Here is a 17,843-nt window from a genome sequence, read left to right as displayed (position 1 = left end):
GTTTTCTAAATGCTGAATTTCATATGCATTGGCATGGAGGATTTGGCAATGGATGCCCGTGAAGCTATGTATTGAATTTCTCCAACAGTAATACAATTTACTCAAGGGAGGGGTCGGCCGTTCCGGCTCATTGTGTGCCTCTTGTCAATTCAGCAATTTACTTCTTGTATTTGAGCAAGTGTCCTTCAAATCTTAGTGTATTTAAGTGTATTGATTAGCATTGTGTTCAACCAAGTTACACAACCTCAATCCAGAAATACCAGCAGTGGAGCAGAGAAAGATACTCATGGCCTCTGCAACTATGATATATAATAATGGGGCTAAAGGGCAGCCCTGCCGTACGAAGCGAGAAATCTGAAACTGCTCTCCTGTATCACCGCAAGCAAGCACTCTATTGTGGGAATCACGATACATGCATGAAACTCCCTTGATCCATCTTTGAGAGAAGCCCATATGGCTAAGAGTACCCTCAAGGAAGTCCCTAAGAATGGCTAAGGGCTGATTGCTCGCTTTAGCCCATTCGACGGTCTCCCAAAATGAGAAAATGTTATAAAAATACTCCTGCCATGTAAGAATCCATTCTGAGTATCATGAATGACATCTTGTAAAATTGGTTGCAATCTGATGCTCACTGCCTTAGCAAGAATCTTATATGCAGTCCCAAGTAGGGTGATAGGTCTCCATTGGCCAATCAATGTCTTATCCCCACTCTTAGGAATAAGATAAATAAGCCCCTCAGTGAGAGAAGAAGGCACCCACATCTCCTGCAGAGCTGATGTGATCTAAGCCCCAATCTCATCCCAAAAAGTAATAAAAAAGACAGGGGAGAGGACATCCTTTCCTGGACACTTATCATGAGGTAAGGCATGAAGAGCATGACTGAACTCCTGCATAGAAAAAGGGGCATCCAGAGCGGCACACATCTCCTCAGTGATCAAATGTGGCAATGCATTCCAAACCTTCCTCTGTGCCCTGTGTCTCAAATCAGAGTGCGGCTCAGCACTAAGAAGATGGCGATGGAAATCAGTGGCAATCTATCTAACCATAAGTGGATCTGAGTGAAGAGTGCCATGTGAATCCTGCAAACTGCCTGACACTATCTCTGGCATGAGATGGGCCGTGAGTAGCAAAGAAATGTTTGTTACATCTGCCACCCATCTTTGTTCAAAAGGATTCATGGGCATGGAAACGGTACTCTGCGCGCTGCTCAAGAGAGTGATGAAGTTCTGCCCTAACAATACATAAAGAATCTGCAACCCATTGAGCACGAGGATGTTTCTCGTGCTCTTTTTGCAAGGCAGCCAATCTAAGTCTAATAGCCCTTTCTAAATCCAAGGCCTCTTGCCTCTTAGACAGGGCACATGTGTGATAAAAGTCACTAATATCACAGAGAGCAGAGGCGAGGCTTTGAGAGGCCTGTGAGAAATCATGAGATCTCCAAATATCAAGCATACGACACGATAGCTCTGCATCTGAAAACAAATGATCAGGGATGCGTACATGGGGTGCTGATCCATGGCAATTCGGATCTCTAATATATAAAACCACTGGGCAATGATCCGATTTAGAGGTGCCTGTAGCATTAAAAGTATGCCCACCTCTGTCAAGCACCCAATCATCCACAAAAAATCTGTAACCATGCATAAATACATCCTGCATCTCTTCTCCTGTTAGACCATGAATAAAGAAGAGTGGATGGTCTCCTCAAATGTCATCCTCATGTCAACAATCTCTGCCATGAATGGAGAGTATAAACCTCTCCCAAGTTGCTCTTTCAAGAGGATGCACCAAGCCCTCATGTCCACCTCTTTTATCCGTTGGCATCTCAACCATGTTAAAATCCTCACCAATAATCCAATGGTCGACAAGAGGCATCAGTGTAGTGAGCAATCCTCTCACCTCTATGGTTAGGAGCGTAGAGGTTGAGAATACCAATGCGTGTAGTACCCTGCATAAGAAGGATCCACTGTGCTCTCCCAGGCAAAATGACACCATGTCCAATGATGCAAGGCAAGATCAAAGCTGAAAGAGAGATACAGACACCACCCTTGGTACCAACAGCTGGTGACCAAAAGGTGTGTCCCGAGAGAAGCTTGCCTGATCTCCCACACTGGCTAGCATCTAGTTTATGCTCTTGCAAGAGCAATACATCCATAGGTTCACGTGTGACTGCACAATGAAGCTGGGTTTTTACAATGTGTTTCCCTCGACGCGGAAAAATACCTCCAAGACCCTGAATGTTCCAAGAGACAATCCTCATAAGGACTCAGAGTAGGAACAACCAGATCTTGTGGTCGAGGAACGACCCCCTTTAGAGGTGGAAGTACGTCTTGCATAGGTAAGGGAGGGAAAATTTGACGATGTAAACCTTACCTCTCTCCCCCACTTCGGGGAAAAGCCAGGGCTAGTCCTTAGAACTGGAGAGGTACCATGACAATGCGACTGCGCAACATCATCCTCAAGGGTACAATCATCCTGTAACTATAATGCAACATCCTCTTGTGAAGGATCTAGATCATGTGCGTGCAAAGCCTCATCCTCCAAAGAAGGATCAACATCCTGTGAGGCAAGAGCTACATAAGGGTAGCAGAGGGGCAGGCGGGTGGTTGCAGATGGGCAAGCGAGGGCAGCAGAGAGGCAGGCGGAGGCAGCAGTGGGCAAGTGGGGGTAGCACAGGGGCAGGCGAGGGCATGAAAAAGCAGTGCAAGCTCACCAGTCTATGCACTAAGTTTCGTTCTCTTCTCTCTCTCTCTCTCTCACTCTCTCTCTCTCTCTCTCATTCCCAAGGTTTTTCCCAAATTGAACTACCAGGCATGTTCAATTTTTGGGGGTTGACATTCTGCATCAAAATTGAAGTTCTTGAAGTGTCTAATTCTTGGGCCTTCCCAAAATTAGCTTTTTCTTGCAAAGCTGATGCTCCTTGCATCAATTGGCAGTACCCCCATGGGATTTTCAGGTGGCAAAACCACCTTGCTTCATTCTGGCAGCACCAGATATCAGTACCAGAGTCATTTGGCTTCATCGACTCTCTTCTTGCCATCGCTCTACGTGACAGTGCCTTGGAAGAGATGCCGGAAAAGGCGACATCACCGGCATTGAGGGGGTTTGGTTTAATCTCCACTGTTTTTATGTACGGTGAGAGTCATGGGTCCTCTGTTCGGGATGTCCCCGAAATTGATTTTTAATAAATGTTCGTCATGTTTGTCAGTGTTTTGTACAGCCCTGTTTTATAAAAGGCTTCACATCTCCAGCTTATATGAGTTAGGAACCAGGGGGGTGACGTAAGTACTGGCCTTGCTAACTTGGTTGCATTATGTGATTGGAGGGCTATCATGACACATGAGGTGTGCATGATGAGTTAGCTCTGACATAGCATGTGATGGGGTTAGAAGGTGGTATCTTTGATCTCTGCTACCTCCGCGAATCTCTGGAGATTCCCCTCGTCTCCGGATAGGTATGCTGTTGTGTCATCGGCAAAGTTTGAATCAAGCGACTCCTCGTGCGCGTGGATGGGAAGACGTAGCACCTAGAGTCTTGTCCCCTTAGCGGAGAAATGAAATGTTATATTAACGTCTTCAAAAGGCCATAATGACCTATGAGACCAAAAGTTACATCATGGTGGATCTGATACAATGTCTGGATTAAAAAAAAAACCCAGAAAATGAAAAATAAAGATGATACTACAGGCACCTAGAAAATGAAACTGGAAATGGAAGGTAAACAGAAACCCTTATAGGGTGTGAATATAGTGAGGGGGGGGGGTACGCTATGGAGGTGAGTGGAATATAGTGAGGGGATACAATATCATGTGGGACGGAGGGGTACACTATGGAGGTGCCTCCATCTCATAATATGTGCCGCATCGGACGCTGGCGGATCTCCTCAATATCCTCCATGGTGAGTACTCTGACTGGACGTCTCCCACGCCGTGCTAGGCAATAAACAAAAATAGATAAGATGCCAGTGGGGACAACCCTGCTAGACCAAGTGAGAAAGTGGAAATCTGTTGCCTTTGGCTCCCTGAATGAGAACCTAGTTGTGTGAAGCCAAATAGAGCCTATAAACGCCTCGTACCAACTCCTTGGGAAATCCCATCCGGCATATTGTTCCCTCAAGAAAGCCCCAGTCTACCCTGTCATAGGCTTTCTCAAAATCGAGAAGGACAGCAATAAGATGCTGTTACCTCAGCCTGACCAGAGCAATCGTCTCTAAAAAAGTCAAGATGTTGTCTAGAATGCTTCAATCCAGGATGAAACCCGTATGTGTGCCATGAACCAAATCGGGGAGGAAAGTTGCAGTCACACCGGCTGATAGATTTGGTTAGGATTTTGTAGGCGGTCACTATGAGGGTGATGGGCCTTCATTGTTGCATCTCCATTCTGACTCTACCCTGTTGGGAATCAAATGGATCAGACCTTTCTGGCATGGATCCCGTGGTCATAATCTCATCGAAGGAAGCTTTAAAGCCACCTTCCATAAGATCCCAATGCTGAGGAAATAAGGAAACTGGAAGCCCGTCTTCTCCCAGGCATTTGCCTTTGGGGAGTGCCATCAGAGCCTCCCCAAGCTCCTCTGCAATAAAGGGTGTCAACACGAAAGTTTGGAGAGCAATAGGGACCACCTCTTTGGTGTGCTACCAGACGTGCTCGCATGCGTCCAGCAGGATAGGGGGGCACCCGTTAGAAGAGAACGGAAGAAATCTGTGGCAAAGGCTCGTACCTGGGAGGGGGAGGATCTGAAACTATGGATCCACCCTAGCCTCGCAACCTGCGGATACCATCATTGCGCATGTGGGGCCCTGAAATCTCAAAGAAATCTGGCACATTAGTTGATAACATGGTTGGCGATGCTCTTGATGGTGAAGGCACCATGTTCTAGGTGGAAGCATGGTAAGGTGGACTGATTTTTGTGCTTTTAGCATAGGTTTAATAGCACATTCAATAGCAACTTTTGTAGTGGTTTATAGGTTTTTAAAGGACCTTCACGAAATTGCAATACTTTCATTTAATAAAAACTTGAAGTTTGTCACTGATGTATAGTTCGTGTCAGTCATCTTTAACCATGCGTGATGAGCTAAACGCTAGTCCTTTCAAGCGCAAATCTTGCGTGCGAATCTTTTTAGCCCTCATATTTGCCCTATGGATCAATACTTCAAGGTCATGGTTAAGAAGATTGGGGAGTATGGCTCAACCTATACGCCCGCCTCATCCAAGAGCTTGCGCACTACATTGCTCGAGAAGGAGAAGCGCATTGTAGAGCAAGTGGCCGACAACACAAAGCGGCAGTGGGAGAGGAACGGAGTCTCCCTCATTGTGGATGGATGGAGTGACACCCGCGAGAGGAGTATTTGTGGCGTGGTTGCATATTCCCGTGGAGAGATGTACTTCATCTCATCTCATGATGCATCCGGCACCGAGAAGAGCGCGGATGTGCTTGCGGCGGAGTGGGCTACCACCATAGTTGTTTCTCGTACCGGTACGAATGGGTTCGTACCGTACGGTTCGTACGGTACGATACCGTACGATATCGTATGATAAGAGTTTTTTTAAAAAAAATAAATCTCTAGTTCCAAATGCTTAAAAAAAATATAGAAACGCTGCGTAACGAAGATCCCAAATGCTCGCAATACTTTGCAACTTTCGTGTCCACTCAATATTCCATATGGGGTTGTTGAGAGACCTAAAAAATCTGGCGAGGTAGACTGGTAGTGTACACTTGATTGGTAGGATGAGAGAATCTTGCTACATCACTTGGAGATCCCTGGTATAGGTAGGCTAGACAGTTAGATTCTCAAGTTATGTACGAGGGAGAAGATTTGGACATGGCCATTTTGATCTAGAGAGGAGTCCCTAAACCTATCACCCTAGATGCACTGCTCGTATTTGTGCAAGGACGGTCCCTTAGTCATAAATGCTACACTGGGAGACCTTTGGTATTGCATTACCCATCCAGGTTCTTTTTTGGAGACAATCGGGAGATCCAACTGGGAGAGATACATGTCCATGTTCTGGTTCCTCAAGCACTGTAGACTCCTCCCCTCCCAACCTTCCCTTACATTCAAGCTTGAAGCTCCATAGGTTGTAAGTGTAAAAAATAAAAACCGTATTTTATCGCACGGTATCTGAAAATTTCATATCATACCAAAAATTCCCGTACGGTATCGTATTTTCGTACCGTGACAACTATGGCTACCACCATGGAGATCATTGGCCCCGAGCATGTAGTGGGCTTTGTTGCGGATGGGGAGCCTTCCAATAGGGCGGCGAGAGCTATGTATGGACATGTCACGGTTTGTATGGCTCATTGCCTAAACAACTTCCTCAAGGACATAGGGGCATTGCCATGGATCAGCCCGCTCATTGAGGAGGCCAACACCATAGTTTCCTTTGTCCTCAACCACCAAAGACTTCGGCATGAGTTCAACAAGAGGTCCTCTCTCTCTCTCAAATATTCCGACACCCAGTTTGCCTACAACTTCCTCATGTTGGGCCGGTTGAAGGATTGTAGCGGTGCTTTGAGGGGGCTTTTCCCTAGTGACGAGTTTGTCGACATGCAAGAGTCCCATACAAACACTGGCCAAGAGTGTAGGTTACGGGTGGATGACGCCTCTTGGTGGGAGTGTGTGAAGACCACGGATGCTATGGTGAGGCCCATAGTCTACCTATTGAGGATTGTAGACGCTATGCAACCATGCATAGGCAAGGTCTACGAGGCCATGGATCGCATGATAGTGAAGTTGAAAGACTTCGTGCCTGACGAAGGCAGATAGGAGGAGATCCATGCCTTGTGTCTAGGAAGGTGGAATTCCTACTACTCTCCATTGCATGCAGCAACTTATGTGGTGGACGAAGGCAGATATGAGAAGATCCATGCCTTGTGTCTAGGAAGGTGGAATTCCTACTACTCTCCATTGCATGCAGCAACTTATGTGGTGGACCCAGAATTCCAAGGCAACAAGCAAGAGAGCAACCGGGAGGTGAGCGCTGGATGGAGGATCATCTTGGACCGTCTTGTGCCTGATGCATCGGTTAGGTGAGCGCTGGATGGAGGATCATCTTGGACCGTCTTGTGCCTGATGCATCGGTTAGGCGCAAGATTAGGGACAAGCTATCCATGTACAGGTCATTTCATGGCTCCTATGGTTGTCATGATGCACAGATCGACTGCTCCAAAGTTGGTGCTGCTTTATGGTGGGAGGACTTTGGTTCGGATGGACCGGAGCTACAACAGCTTGCCATCCGCATACTTAGCCAGGCCGTCAGCTCCTCTTGCTTGGAGCAACTTTGGAGTACCTACAGCCACATTGCCTCTAGGAAGAGGAACCGACTCGGGGTAGAGCGTGCCAATGACCTTGTCTTCGTCAGCGCGAACTTGCGAATGCTTTGCAAGAGCGTGACCAAGAAGGCAGATCCCTTCACCGAGTGGGAGATGAGTCAACAAGAAGGGCAACAAGAGGATGAGGAACAGGAGCAGCATGCCAGTGAGGATGAGAGTGAGGATGAGCTTGATGCTCCTTTGGCACAAGCTACCCATGACCATGAGGCGAGTGGATGAGGATCATGATTCATGGGCCTTACTACTTAGCTCTAGCCTCTAGCCTCCTTAAGGCTTAGTCCGGAGAGGCTATGTAGATACGAAGAGATGGAATCCCGACCGTCCAAGCTAGAACCGAAGTGGTGGTTTTGGTGGGGGTGGGGTCCATCACTCTGCCGATAACAGCACCTATCACTGGGAGGAGGGGAAGGTGTTCCTTCATGAAAACAAGAAAGAAAATTTTCACGGGAAAGCTAGAGATGCCTGTTGGTGTTGGACTCACACACTCACACACACAAACCTGCACATTAGGGTTAGGTGCAGGATAGAGAAGCTCACACAGAAAATGAGGGGGGGAGAGAGAGAGAGAGCCAAAAGTGTGGTAGCCACAAAATGCAAGTCAACCCTTGCATGTGTGCCACATCCATATAATATAGAAGTACAAAATATTATAGGTAGAGTGTCCTTTCACACTTGATATCCAAGGGGAAAAACCACATGGGAAAAAGTGCCCTTGGTTAAGCCCTGTTCACACATAGCACTACCATAAGTGAGCATATGCCTACAATGCCAGCTAGAGGATTGGAGCTGGGTCAAAGCCGTGTTGCCACCTCGCAAAGAAGGCCTGGGCTGTAGGTAGTGCAATGGGGCTTAGCTACATGACTCTGTCTGATGGTGCAAGCGAATCAAACTCGACCTGGTAGTATCCATGCCCTAGAGGATGAATATCAATCATCTTTCCAAGGTCGCTGAAAAGGCTTGCTTACAAAAGATCTTGAGCTGTCCAAGTGCTGGGCGGCTACCCACAGACCAAGGTGGAGGCCTCCATGGAGGCAACTGTAGAAGAAGTAAGGAGCTGGAGGTCTGCTTGTGAGAAGGAAAGGCAAGGGACGGCAGCCTCAATCGGGGACATAGGAAATCTGAAATGTGTTTTAGAAGGTATGAAACGGACTGAAACGTTTCTTAAAGTTTCGTGTTGTGAAACACATTCTTTGTTCAACAAGTTTTTTTTGCCTCAAAAAGACCTTACCGAAATGTGTGCGTTCAGTGGGCTGGCCGTCTTTATGCACACGCATCTCCAGGTCATTTCTCTCCTCCATGTGCAAGTCAAATGGACATGGCCGACTCATTCGTGAAGGGGCTGACCTGCCTAGGTGCTAGTGCAGTGGATAGAGGGGCTGGTTTTTGTTACTGCATTTTTTTTTCCTGCATTATATTCATTTGATGGCACCAGGGTTGCACCACTAACTCTCCCTCTCTGTGTGCTCGTCAAGGTCTGCCCTACCTCTGTGTGTGGGGGGTAGCTACCTACAGCAAGGTCTTGATAGCCCTACAACCCAACATTGGGGGGGAGGTTCTCGTCCAGGGAGTATTTGAAAGAAGCTATTTTCTAGCTAGGTTACACCTAGGCTAAGACTTCTTCTGATTCAGTCTACATGCAACCTATGCTACATGCAAAAATTGGGCTGAAAATGCATAAACGCAAACCCTTATTTGGTTTTTCAATTTGCATGCCGAAGCTTAGCGTGAAAACATTGAAGCAAGGGCTGATCTGATGGAAAGCAAGTCGTATTCAGGTCAGCTAGGGCTCTTATGACCCCAAAAGTCACCCAAAAGGTCTTTTATTGTGTTCATATTGTGCCCAACTTGTGTCTTAACTATCGGTCCATGTCCTAGGCACTGACGGGCACTTACCGGGTCTCCAAAACAGTCCCAAACAAGACATATTATGCTATGCACTTTGCCCAGAGGGCGGCTGCAAGTAGGAAGCATGTTCCTTGTGGCACTCACATGGGTAATGCACATGACATTAGTAAAAATAATGTCCAATCTAGTTGTCAATGAAGAGATCATGAGCATCACCTTTAAGGGTAACTTTGCCATTGTCATTGTGGTGGGCCTTCAGCAAACTCTTCCTAATGTGTAATTTTATGTATTGAACAACTTCATGCTACTTATTTCATTGAGCATCACTATAGATCTCTAATGTGGCATGCTGACATGGCACATTTTCGTTTTCATAATTTTCCGTTCAAAAACCTTTTATGGGTTGCCATTTTCATTCCCTAAGGATGTTTTGATTGCCATGCGTTCAGTACATGTGCCATGTTTGGATAACTCCAGCTTGAAAATCACATCATTGAGTTTTCGGTCCTTCCTTCTTGGGTCCCAAGTTCTGCAAACTGGGCTTTGAATTTTTAACTAAGCCCGATCCCCTTCATAGATCAGACACTGGCAGATCTTGACAGCCATTCGGACACACCATAGAAGGATTCTACAAAGAAAAACGTAACTCATTCAAAGTCTTCAAGCATGTATAAATCAAGCTAGTGCCTTATCTCAAGAAGTTTTATGATTCATGTCCTTGTTAAAGTCTTAGGCTTTGATCAAAATGATATTCTTTGTACAGTACTGAGATACGTTATTTGCTCCAGATTGCAGGGTTTTCTGTCACCATTTTACTGTTTGTGTTAATGCAACAAGCACGTGCATGGGAGCTTGATCAGCCGGTGCCCTCAGTCTTGGCGAGCATGGAATACAACCTTATCTTCCCCTGCCCATTCGTCTTGCTGAGCACGATCCCCTTGGCCATATATGCCTTCCTTGGGCTTTTGAGTTCAGAAACAACATCTTCTTTTGTGAGTTTTTTCTTGGTATCTCTGGCTTGCTACTGCTTTGCTACTGGAGCTGTGGCACTACTAGCCATGGGCACACAGATTGTGTTCTATGCTACTGCATCCATGCAGGTCTTTGTGAAACTCAGGTACTACAAACTAGTCCCTGTTTCTATGCTATTTTGTTGTGATTATTGTTATGCTATTTTGTTGATCAAGAGTTTATCTCCATTGTTTTATGAGTGCCCAGACAATTTTGTGATTATAGGTGTGAGGCTTGGATGCAGAGATCAAATGTCAGGTTCCCTCTCTGGTTACGGACTCAGCTCAATGCTTTGTCTTCTTTATGGGTATTTTTCCAGTCTAGATCTGTCTCCTTTATGGTAATCTTTCTGTTTGTTCATGCATCCATTTGGGCACATTCTTCATCACCTGCCTATAAAAGAAAATCTCAAATTGTTTTGCAGGTTCTCGGGAGTGTTAGAAGTAGGCCGACATTGACTGTCATGGTGTTGTCCATATTGTTGGTATTCTTTGTGCATCCGGCACTGGGACTAGTAGTCCTGTTGTTTGTACACATGTGGAACTGCTATTCGGCTCTATGCAGGTAGTCTTGCCCTTGATGAGTTTTGTGAAAACTTCAGAAACACATGTATTTGAATGGCATCACACCTAAGGACTGAAAATATCAATCTTAAAATTTAGAAAAGGTCCTAAGAGTTTTTTCTTTTATATGTAACAGTTCTTTGGCGGCTTGCTCTCGCAGCCAGCAGCACCAAAACAATCCCATGCAAAGTCCTGGTCAAGCGGTTGACAGTCAGATGGTTCCAACAAAAATGGATGCAAATTACATGGGCAGCCCGAAGACCTTGACCAGTTTTGGAGACACGCAGCTGGAAACCTTTAACTACTGTCAAGGCTTACTTCTACTTCATTTAATTGCGACTGCTATGCTAATTCCCTCTCTTGTTGCATGGGGTCAGGTTAGTCATACAAAGCCTCTATTTCTTCTTGAATTGTGTGTTGATTAGTCACCTTAGTCTCATTGACCCATGTGGTCTTTTGTAAGATGTTTACATGATCCTCTCTCTCTCTCTCTCTCTCTCTCTCTCTCTCTCTCTCTCTCTCTCTCTCTCGCGCTCGGCGTGGGCCTCCGCCCCTAGCCCTAGCCTCTCTCGCACCCTGCGCCCTGCCGCCCTGCCCTGCCCGCCCACTCTGCCCGTGCTGCCCTGCCCTGGTCTCCCTGCCCGCGCAACCCGCGTGCTGCATGCACAAGCCCTGCCCTGCCCTGCCCTGCCCGCCGCTGCCTGCCCTGCCCACGTGCTGTGCACACAGCCCCTCCCAACCCCCCCTGCTTCCGCACTGCGTGTGTGTCAGCTGCACTGGTCTTTGCTGTCCGTGCTGTGTGCATGCCCTCTGCCTCCCTTATCCCACGCACTCTTTCTCGGGCCCATAAGGCAGCAACTAGGGGGAAATAGCCAGGATGAACCTACAGGAGCTGGAGGCATACATCAAGACAGTGGAGGACAACGCCAAGAAGGCGCTGGGCAAACAGAAGAAGGTACTAGATAGGGTCCTGAACCAACATAAAAAAAGTTGGAAGGCCTCCACAAGGAGATATAGGGCAAGAATAACAAGATTGAAGAATTGGTAGCAAAGATGAACCACCAGGAGGAGGAGATTTGGATGTTAAAAGGGACACAGATGCAACACCAGGAAATGCTAGAGGGACTCTTGGCAAAAATGGAAGCCCTAAAGGCTCTGGTCAAGGACCATACAGTGGAGGAAGGGGAACTGAATATTCAGGAGGGTCTAAGGATGGACTTGGAGCAGCTGAAGGCTGTGAGTGATACCTATCATCTAGCAAAACATCATGGCGTCTGCCTTGGGGGTAGCCCCCAGACTCACACATGGAGGGCCCTATCCTTCCTGCTTTTCTACTCCTCGAGAGTTTCATGTATGATGCTTTCTGGGGGTTTGTGCTTCTTCACCACCTCCACCCAATCTTTCTTGGTAGTAAATCCCCCCCCCCCCCCCCTCCTCCCTCTTGCAGATACATGGGAGGGCAGGCAAGGATATGACACGAGAGCAGCCCCTCATCATTAACAGGCTTTCTTAGACAGACGGGCTGCCCTCACAAGGGCACATAGGTGTACATGGGAGATGATCTTACCCCAGCACAGGTGGTACATTCTTGGCCCATATGTTCAACTGGGTTCTTTTAGAAGGCTTCCCACCCACCTAGACAGCCCATATTGTCACACCCATCCATAAAGCCAGAGATCCCATGAACCCCAACAATTACAGGACTATTATGATAGGCCACACACTGGCCAAACATTATGGGTCAGTACCTGCGATGGAGCTCAATACACTTTGGATCACATGTTCACCCTCCAAGCCATCATATAGGAGGCCATAGCATGACACCGACGGGTTTACTGCTGCTTTGTGGATTTCTGCAAAGCCTTTGGTTCGGTGCCTCGAGCCAGACTAGTACAGAGACTCTAGGATTTGGGGGTACCATCAGACATGATCTTGTGGATCATTGATTTATATGTTTCCATCATAGGGCAAGTGAGATGCCCAGGAGGATTATCAGAGGAGATCTCTAATACCATCGGAGTGAAGCAAGGATGCCCACCGTCTCCCACTCTCTTTGGCTTGTACATCGATGAGATTTCAGCCGTCATTGATAGAGGAGGGGGAGGAGGCGTATCACTAGGAGGCATCCTTGTTTCCATACTACTTTATGCTGATGACATTGTGTTTCTTGCAGATTCTCCAGAGGCTCTCCAGAGGCATCTTGACACACTCCAGGACTTTTGTGTACAACGGGATCTCAAAGTAAACCTTGGGAAAAGCAAGGCTATGGTCTGAATTCACCACATCCCCTCTTATATGTGTACTTGGGAGTCACTTTTACTGGACCGGTCTTCTCGATGAGAAATGCTACAAAGGCTAGACTGATGCGAGGGTATGCTTCTCGCACTCTCATGGAGAGAGAATGCTTCCAGGCCCATTTTCCGGGAGTTGAGGACCAAGATGTGGCTATTTGACAGCTTGGTCACTCCGGCATGATGTATGGAGCACTCGATCTCACCACGGCCAAATGGCCGAAGATAGAGAGGCCTAAGGTCATGATGCCCTCCCACATGGTTTGATGGAGCACCCATGGTAGTAGACACTCTTCCAGAGAGCCACATTCATTCATAGGATCTGCACCATGGCCCCGTGGAGACTCTCGAGGCTCACCCTACAATCCTTTGAGTAGCTAGCTGTAGACATGAGTCATGGTATAGCCAAGTATGCACCTTGGTTCACGAGGTATGGACTCAAGATGGATTGCCTTTCGCCACTCTAGTACCCGGGCTCCGATTCATCAGGCTGTCTCAGGATGCCAGGAACCACGATTTATTAGGGACTATACATTCAAGATATACCTGGATCACAACACATGAGGTACTCTCACACAAATGAAAGTACTACATGGATACTTTCATGACGCTTAAAGAGGATGGTTTCATACCGAGGGCTAGATATCTCGACAGATCCTCTTGGCCTACGCATACGCTAGACTTGGGTGCCATTATCAGAGATAGGGACGAAATACGAGTTCTACGGAGAGCATTTTTTGAGACTCATTGGGGATGCTTTCTTTGATTTATTTTGTGGTACGTGCAGATCCACGTGTAAGCATCGCAGTTGGTCAGCTCATAGTACCTCCCAGCGCCTCCGAGTAGAGAGTGGGAGAGCCGCCTTACTATGTGAGTGCAGTACAACAAGAAGAGATTAAAGGGGTTGATATGACCTAGCCCTTCACCCTTTTGTTCTCTAGTGCTTCTAGTGCAGAAGAAGAATGGCTCATTCTGCATGTGCGTGGATTACAAAATCCATGTAGCCAGAGAACTTCCCAAATGGGGTTGCGGATCCATGGTTATGGTTGGTGACACAGAGAGATGCACCGTACTGAGAAGTGACTTAGGCAAGAAGATGTGGAGCTGCCGGGAGAGGCTGAGCTGTAGAGCATAGGTGGCGGCGGCAGCAGCAGCTGGGGAATAGGCGAGAGCAAGGCGGCGAACAGGCCAGCAGCAAGCGAGCGGTGAAGCAGAGCGGCGGCAGACAAACTGGTGGCGGAGCAGGGCAGCGGTGCCAGCGTAGGTGGTGGCAACACTTTGCAAGGGACAGCAGGAAGGGTACTTCGCTCTGATGGCATTTGTTGTATCTTTAGGGTTAGCAGAGCAGAAGCTATGGAGGATGCAGGTGGAGGACAGCCATAGCTAAAATGTGTGTGAGAGAGAAAAGTATTAGTACTGTTAAAGAAAAATGATTGCACGTACAAAGAAGCTTTGATTAATGTTGTGTATCAAGCAACATTCTAGTACATGCTTTTATAGGCTCTGAGCCTTATGTTTCTCATCACACAAACCATGAGGCAATGACACATGGCATCACTGCTTAACACTAACACACTAAGTGGTTACCAGTCCCTGGGCACACGCACTTACACACCTACACCTTTTAAGAGGTGTTCACACATAAAGCTCGGAAATCCCCAATAAAATATAGCAGGGAATCCAATTAGATAGTCATCCAGACTCCATGCAAAATTCTGGGGGTTTATTACACGTTTGCTGACTCTGGCAATCTATACAACCCGTCAAAAAGCAACGAGGGCTTTTCAGTTATGTTCCTTATCATGAAGCATCTGAGTTTGTTGTTGTATGGCTTATTTAAAGAGCATGTGTTTGCTTCATGTTGTGCCAATGCAACATCGTAGCCTGGTGTTGCCACCAAGGCACGCTCGAAGCAGCTAGCTTGACCATGTAAAAGTGGAGTGATCGATCATAGATGACCTTGGGCTTCTGGTTTCAAATAGTGACCCTTCCATCCAAGAGGGTCTTGTACAAAGACCACGTTGCAACAATCACAGAGGACGTTTTTTATTGACTCGTTACATACATTGATTATCTCCGTAGTGCAGTTTCAAGTTTTATCTCACTGATTATAGTTTTGCCATCCAAGGGGGGCTCTTTGTTTGGCACAGACAAGGGGGACTCTTTGTTTGGACCTTAAAGTAAAGAGATTCAGAGAAGGCTATGTAACTTGCTCATACTCAGAGTTAGTGAGTGATTGACTGCTTGTGGTGTTGTAAATTTCAAGAAACGACCAAAAGAAGAAAATTACAATCAAGGCGTACCGTGAACAATTTTGGTTTGTGCATCTGCCAACAATTGCATGATGGAAATTCTCTTTTTAATGGAAGGTTTTCAGATTTGCTGTAACATCTTGCAAATTTTGTAACACCATGTACATTTTGTTTTGCAGAGGCTGGGGATGGACAAGAGTCTACCGTGGCTGCTTGATGCATCACTTTCCTTCAGCATTATTCTTCATGGATTCATGGGGAGTAAACTAGATGTCAACATCCCATTGGTTCCACTTCCTTATTTTTGGAGTGCCCCTCTGAGTGATTCTGGTTTGAGTTTTGTTTACACACTTGCAGGTGTGTATTCCTACTTAGCTGCGTTGGCATCAGCTCCATACAGAGTTTTTCATGCCCTAGCAGTCATTGGCATCTTGACTGCAGTATTGAGGATTTTAGAAAGAAGAGGTAGAACAAAAGGAGACTACAGCTCCAAGCGTCGGCATTTTCACAGACATTAAGAAGTTTTTCCTTTACATATAGTTATTGGAATTGTTCAGTGGCTGTTCTTTTGGTTGATTTGTGGTTGCCTCATGCAAGAAGTCTTCCAATTTTTTTCTCAAATGGAAGGAAAGTAGAGCCGGTGGATGTTAAAGCCAGATGTTAAAATAATCGACAGCAGTAGAGAGCCTATTTCGGTGTTAAGCTCTGTATTACCCTTCCGGAGCTCAAGCATCTGCTTTCTTTTTACATATCAATGGGTGACCACAACCGTGATACCATAACTGAACACATGGGTTCTGGTACCCTTTACAAAGTGAAAAGTGCCCCCACCCCACAATTATGTTTGTCTTCAGACCATGCTTATATCAATTTCTGACCTTGTTGTATACTACAAAATGTGCAAGTATTGGTATTTATTGATACATGGCGCCAGAAAAAGAGAAACATGTCTTGAAATGACATGTTTGACATCCCCCCCCACCGCCCCCCCCTCCTTTTTTTGCGTGGGGCAGAAAACAAAAGGGGGGGAGAAAAGATCCGCATCCATGTACAGTTTTGTCTGGCTCTTGCTTGTGCACGAGTCTTGAATAAATGAAACTTCAGAAGTTATTTTTGATTGTGAGGTTGGGATTGTTATTACAATTCAACATGACATTTTTCCCCTTCATCTTCCAACAATCAAGAATATCCGAGCACTTTGTTGCCTTGGCCAAAGTATCTAATGATTCCTATCCAACTGTGCCAACCCCTTTGCACATGGCATAATGAAGGGCACATCATTACTGTCCGTTGATACATTATATAGGTATGGAAATTCAACTGTTACAATTAAGCACCTTAGATACTTTGCACAGTTTCACATTAATTTATCAAGTAGAGCAAGCTGTTTAGAAAGCGTTCCAGTGCTTGCCATTGGTTTGGTTGTTCATTGGAAATGCAGTTGATAACTGTGAGTGGTAGATCTTCATCATGCTCAATTTTGCATATGCGCACATTTGTTTTTTGTAACACAATACAGTTAAGTATTCTTGTAATCTTGAGCTTGTAATGATCAACAAGATGGGTTATCCAGTTGAACCTTACGTTTTTTTGGATGCAAATGTACAGTTGTAAGTATATATATATATATATATATATATATGTAGAGAGAGAGAGAGAGAGAGAGAGAGAAATGAAATGAAATGTTATATTAACGTCTTCAAAAGGCCAAAGTGACCTATGAGACCAAAGTTACAACCATGTGACATCTGATACACTGTCTGGAAAAGAAAAGAAAGAATTGAAGGTAAGTATCTAGCCCTACAATACATCAGTAGGGAGCATCCGGAAGCATCAACTAGGGAGAGTGGGAAGCTAATGCTAAAATGTTATATTAACGTCTATAAAATGCCAAAATGACCAATGAGACCAAAAGGATTACATCATGTTCATGTTCATGTTCATGTTCATGTTCATGTTCATGAGAGAGAGAGAGAGAGAGAGAGAGAGAGAGAGAGAGAGAGTTTAACGTCTACGAAAGGCCAAAATGACCTATGAGACTAAAAGGATTACATCATGTTCATGAAATACATGATCATGGGTAATAAAATGAAATGAAAGAAAATGACAGCTAAATTGAGATGCTAGAGTGATCCATGTACAAAGAGCATACGCTCGCATATCATCCTAAGATATCCGAGAGAGAGAGAGAGAGAGAGAGAAAGAGAGAGAGAGAGAGGGAGCAATACAGCTTAGAGTGTATGAGTACTGCATAGTAGAGCATTGGGGCCACATCGAAGTTACCTTGTACATGAGCATGCAACAGTTCGAAATATGCATTGAAAACAATTCGATTGTGAGTCTCTATTGCAACCCCATGGTTCTAAAAAACATGAAACACAAGTGATTAGTGTTCTAAACACAAAACACAAGTGATTAGTGCAACGCCCTAAGAGAGGTGCAAGATATCTTCCCTCCCAATCATAGGTTCTATGCTTTGAGCCACCCTTGAGCCAGGGGCTAAGGTATGACACCCATTGAAACATGCAAGTCCGCCTAATAGAGGC

At 45.9% G+C, this 17,843-nt stretch overlaps 1 protein-coding gene across 9 annotated transcripts in view; it reads left to right on the top strand.

Annotated features, from left to right (window-relative positions):
* LOC147636500 (GPI inositol-deacylase A-like) overlaps positions 1-16,512 on the top strand; it is a 153,149-nt gene extending 136,637 nt beyond the window's left edge. For 4 of the 9 annotated variants that reach the window (XM_086801962.1, XM_086801966.1, XM_086801969.1 and 1 more), the window contains 5 exons: positions 9,969-10,297; positions 10,399-10,498; positions 10,616-10,755; positions 10,891-11,131; positions 15,477-16,512. In XM_086801962.1, coding sequence (XP_086658088.1) covers positions 9,969-10,297; positions 10,399-10,498; positions 10,616-10,755; positions 10,891-11,131; positions 15,477-15,815 — 1,149 coding nt within the window. In that variant the 3' untranslated portion in view covers positions 15,816-16,512. The remainder of the gene's footprint in view (positions 1-9,968; positions 10,298-10,398; positions 10,499-10,615; positions 10,756-10,890; positions 11,132-15,476) is intronic. The other 5 variants (XM_086801963.1, XM_086801967.1, XM_086801965.1 and 2 more) reach the window with 3 other exon arrangements.
* The last annotated feature ends 1,331 nt before the right edge of the window (positions 16,513-17,843 follow it).

The sequence above is a fragment of the Cibotium barometz genome, chromosome 8 (genome assembly GCF_041138505.1).
Source record: "Cibotium barometz isolate CiBa-2024 chromosome 8, ASM4113850v1, whole genome shotgun sequence".
NCBI lineage: Eukaryota > Viridiplantae > Streptophyta > Polypodiopsida > Cyatheales > Cibotiaceae > Cibotium > Cibotium barometz.
This window is presented reverse-complemented; position numbering and strand designations above follow the sequence as displayed.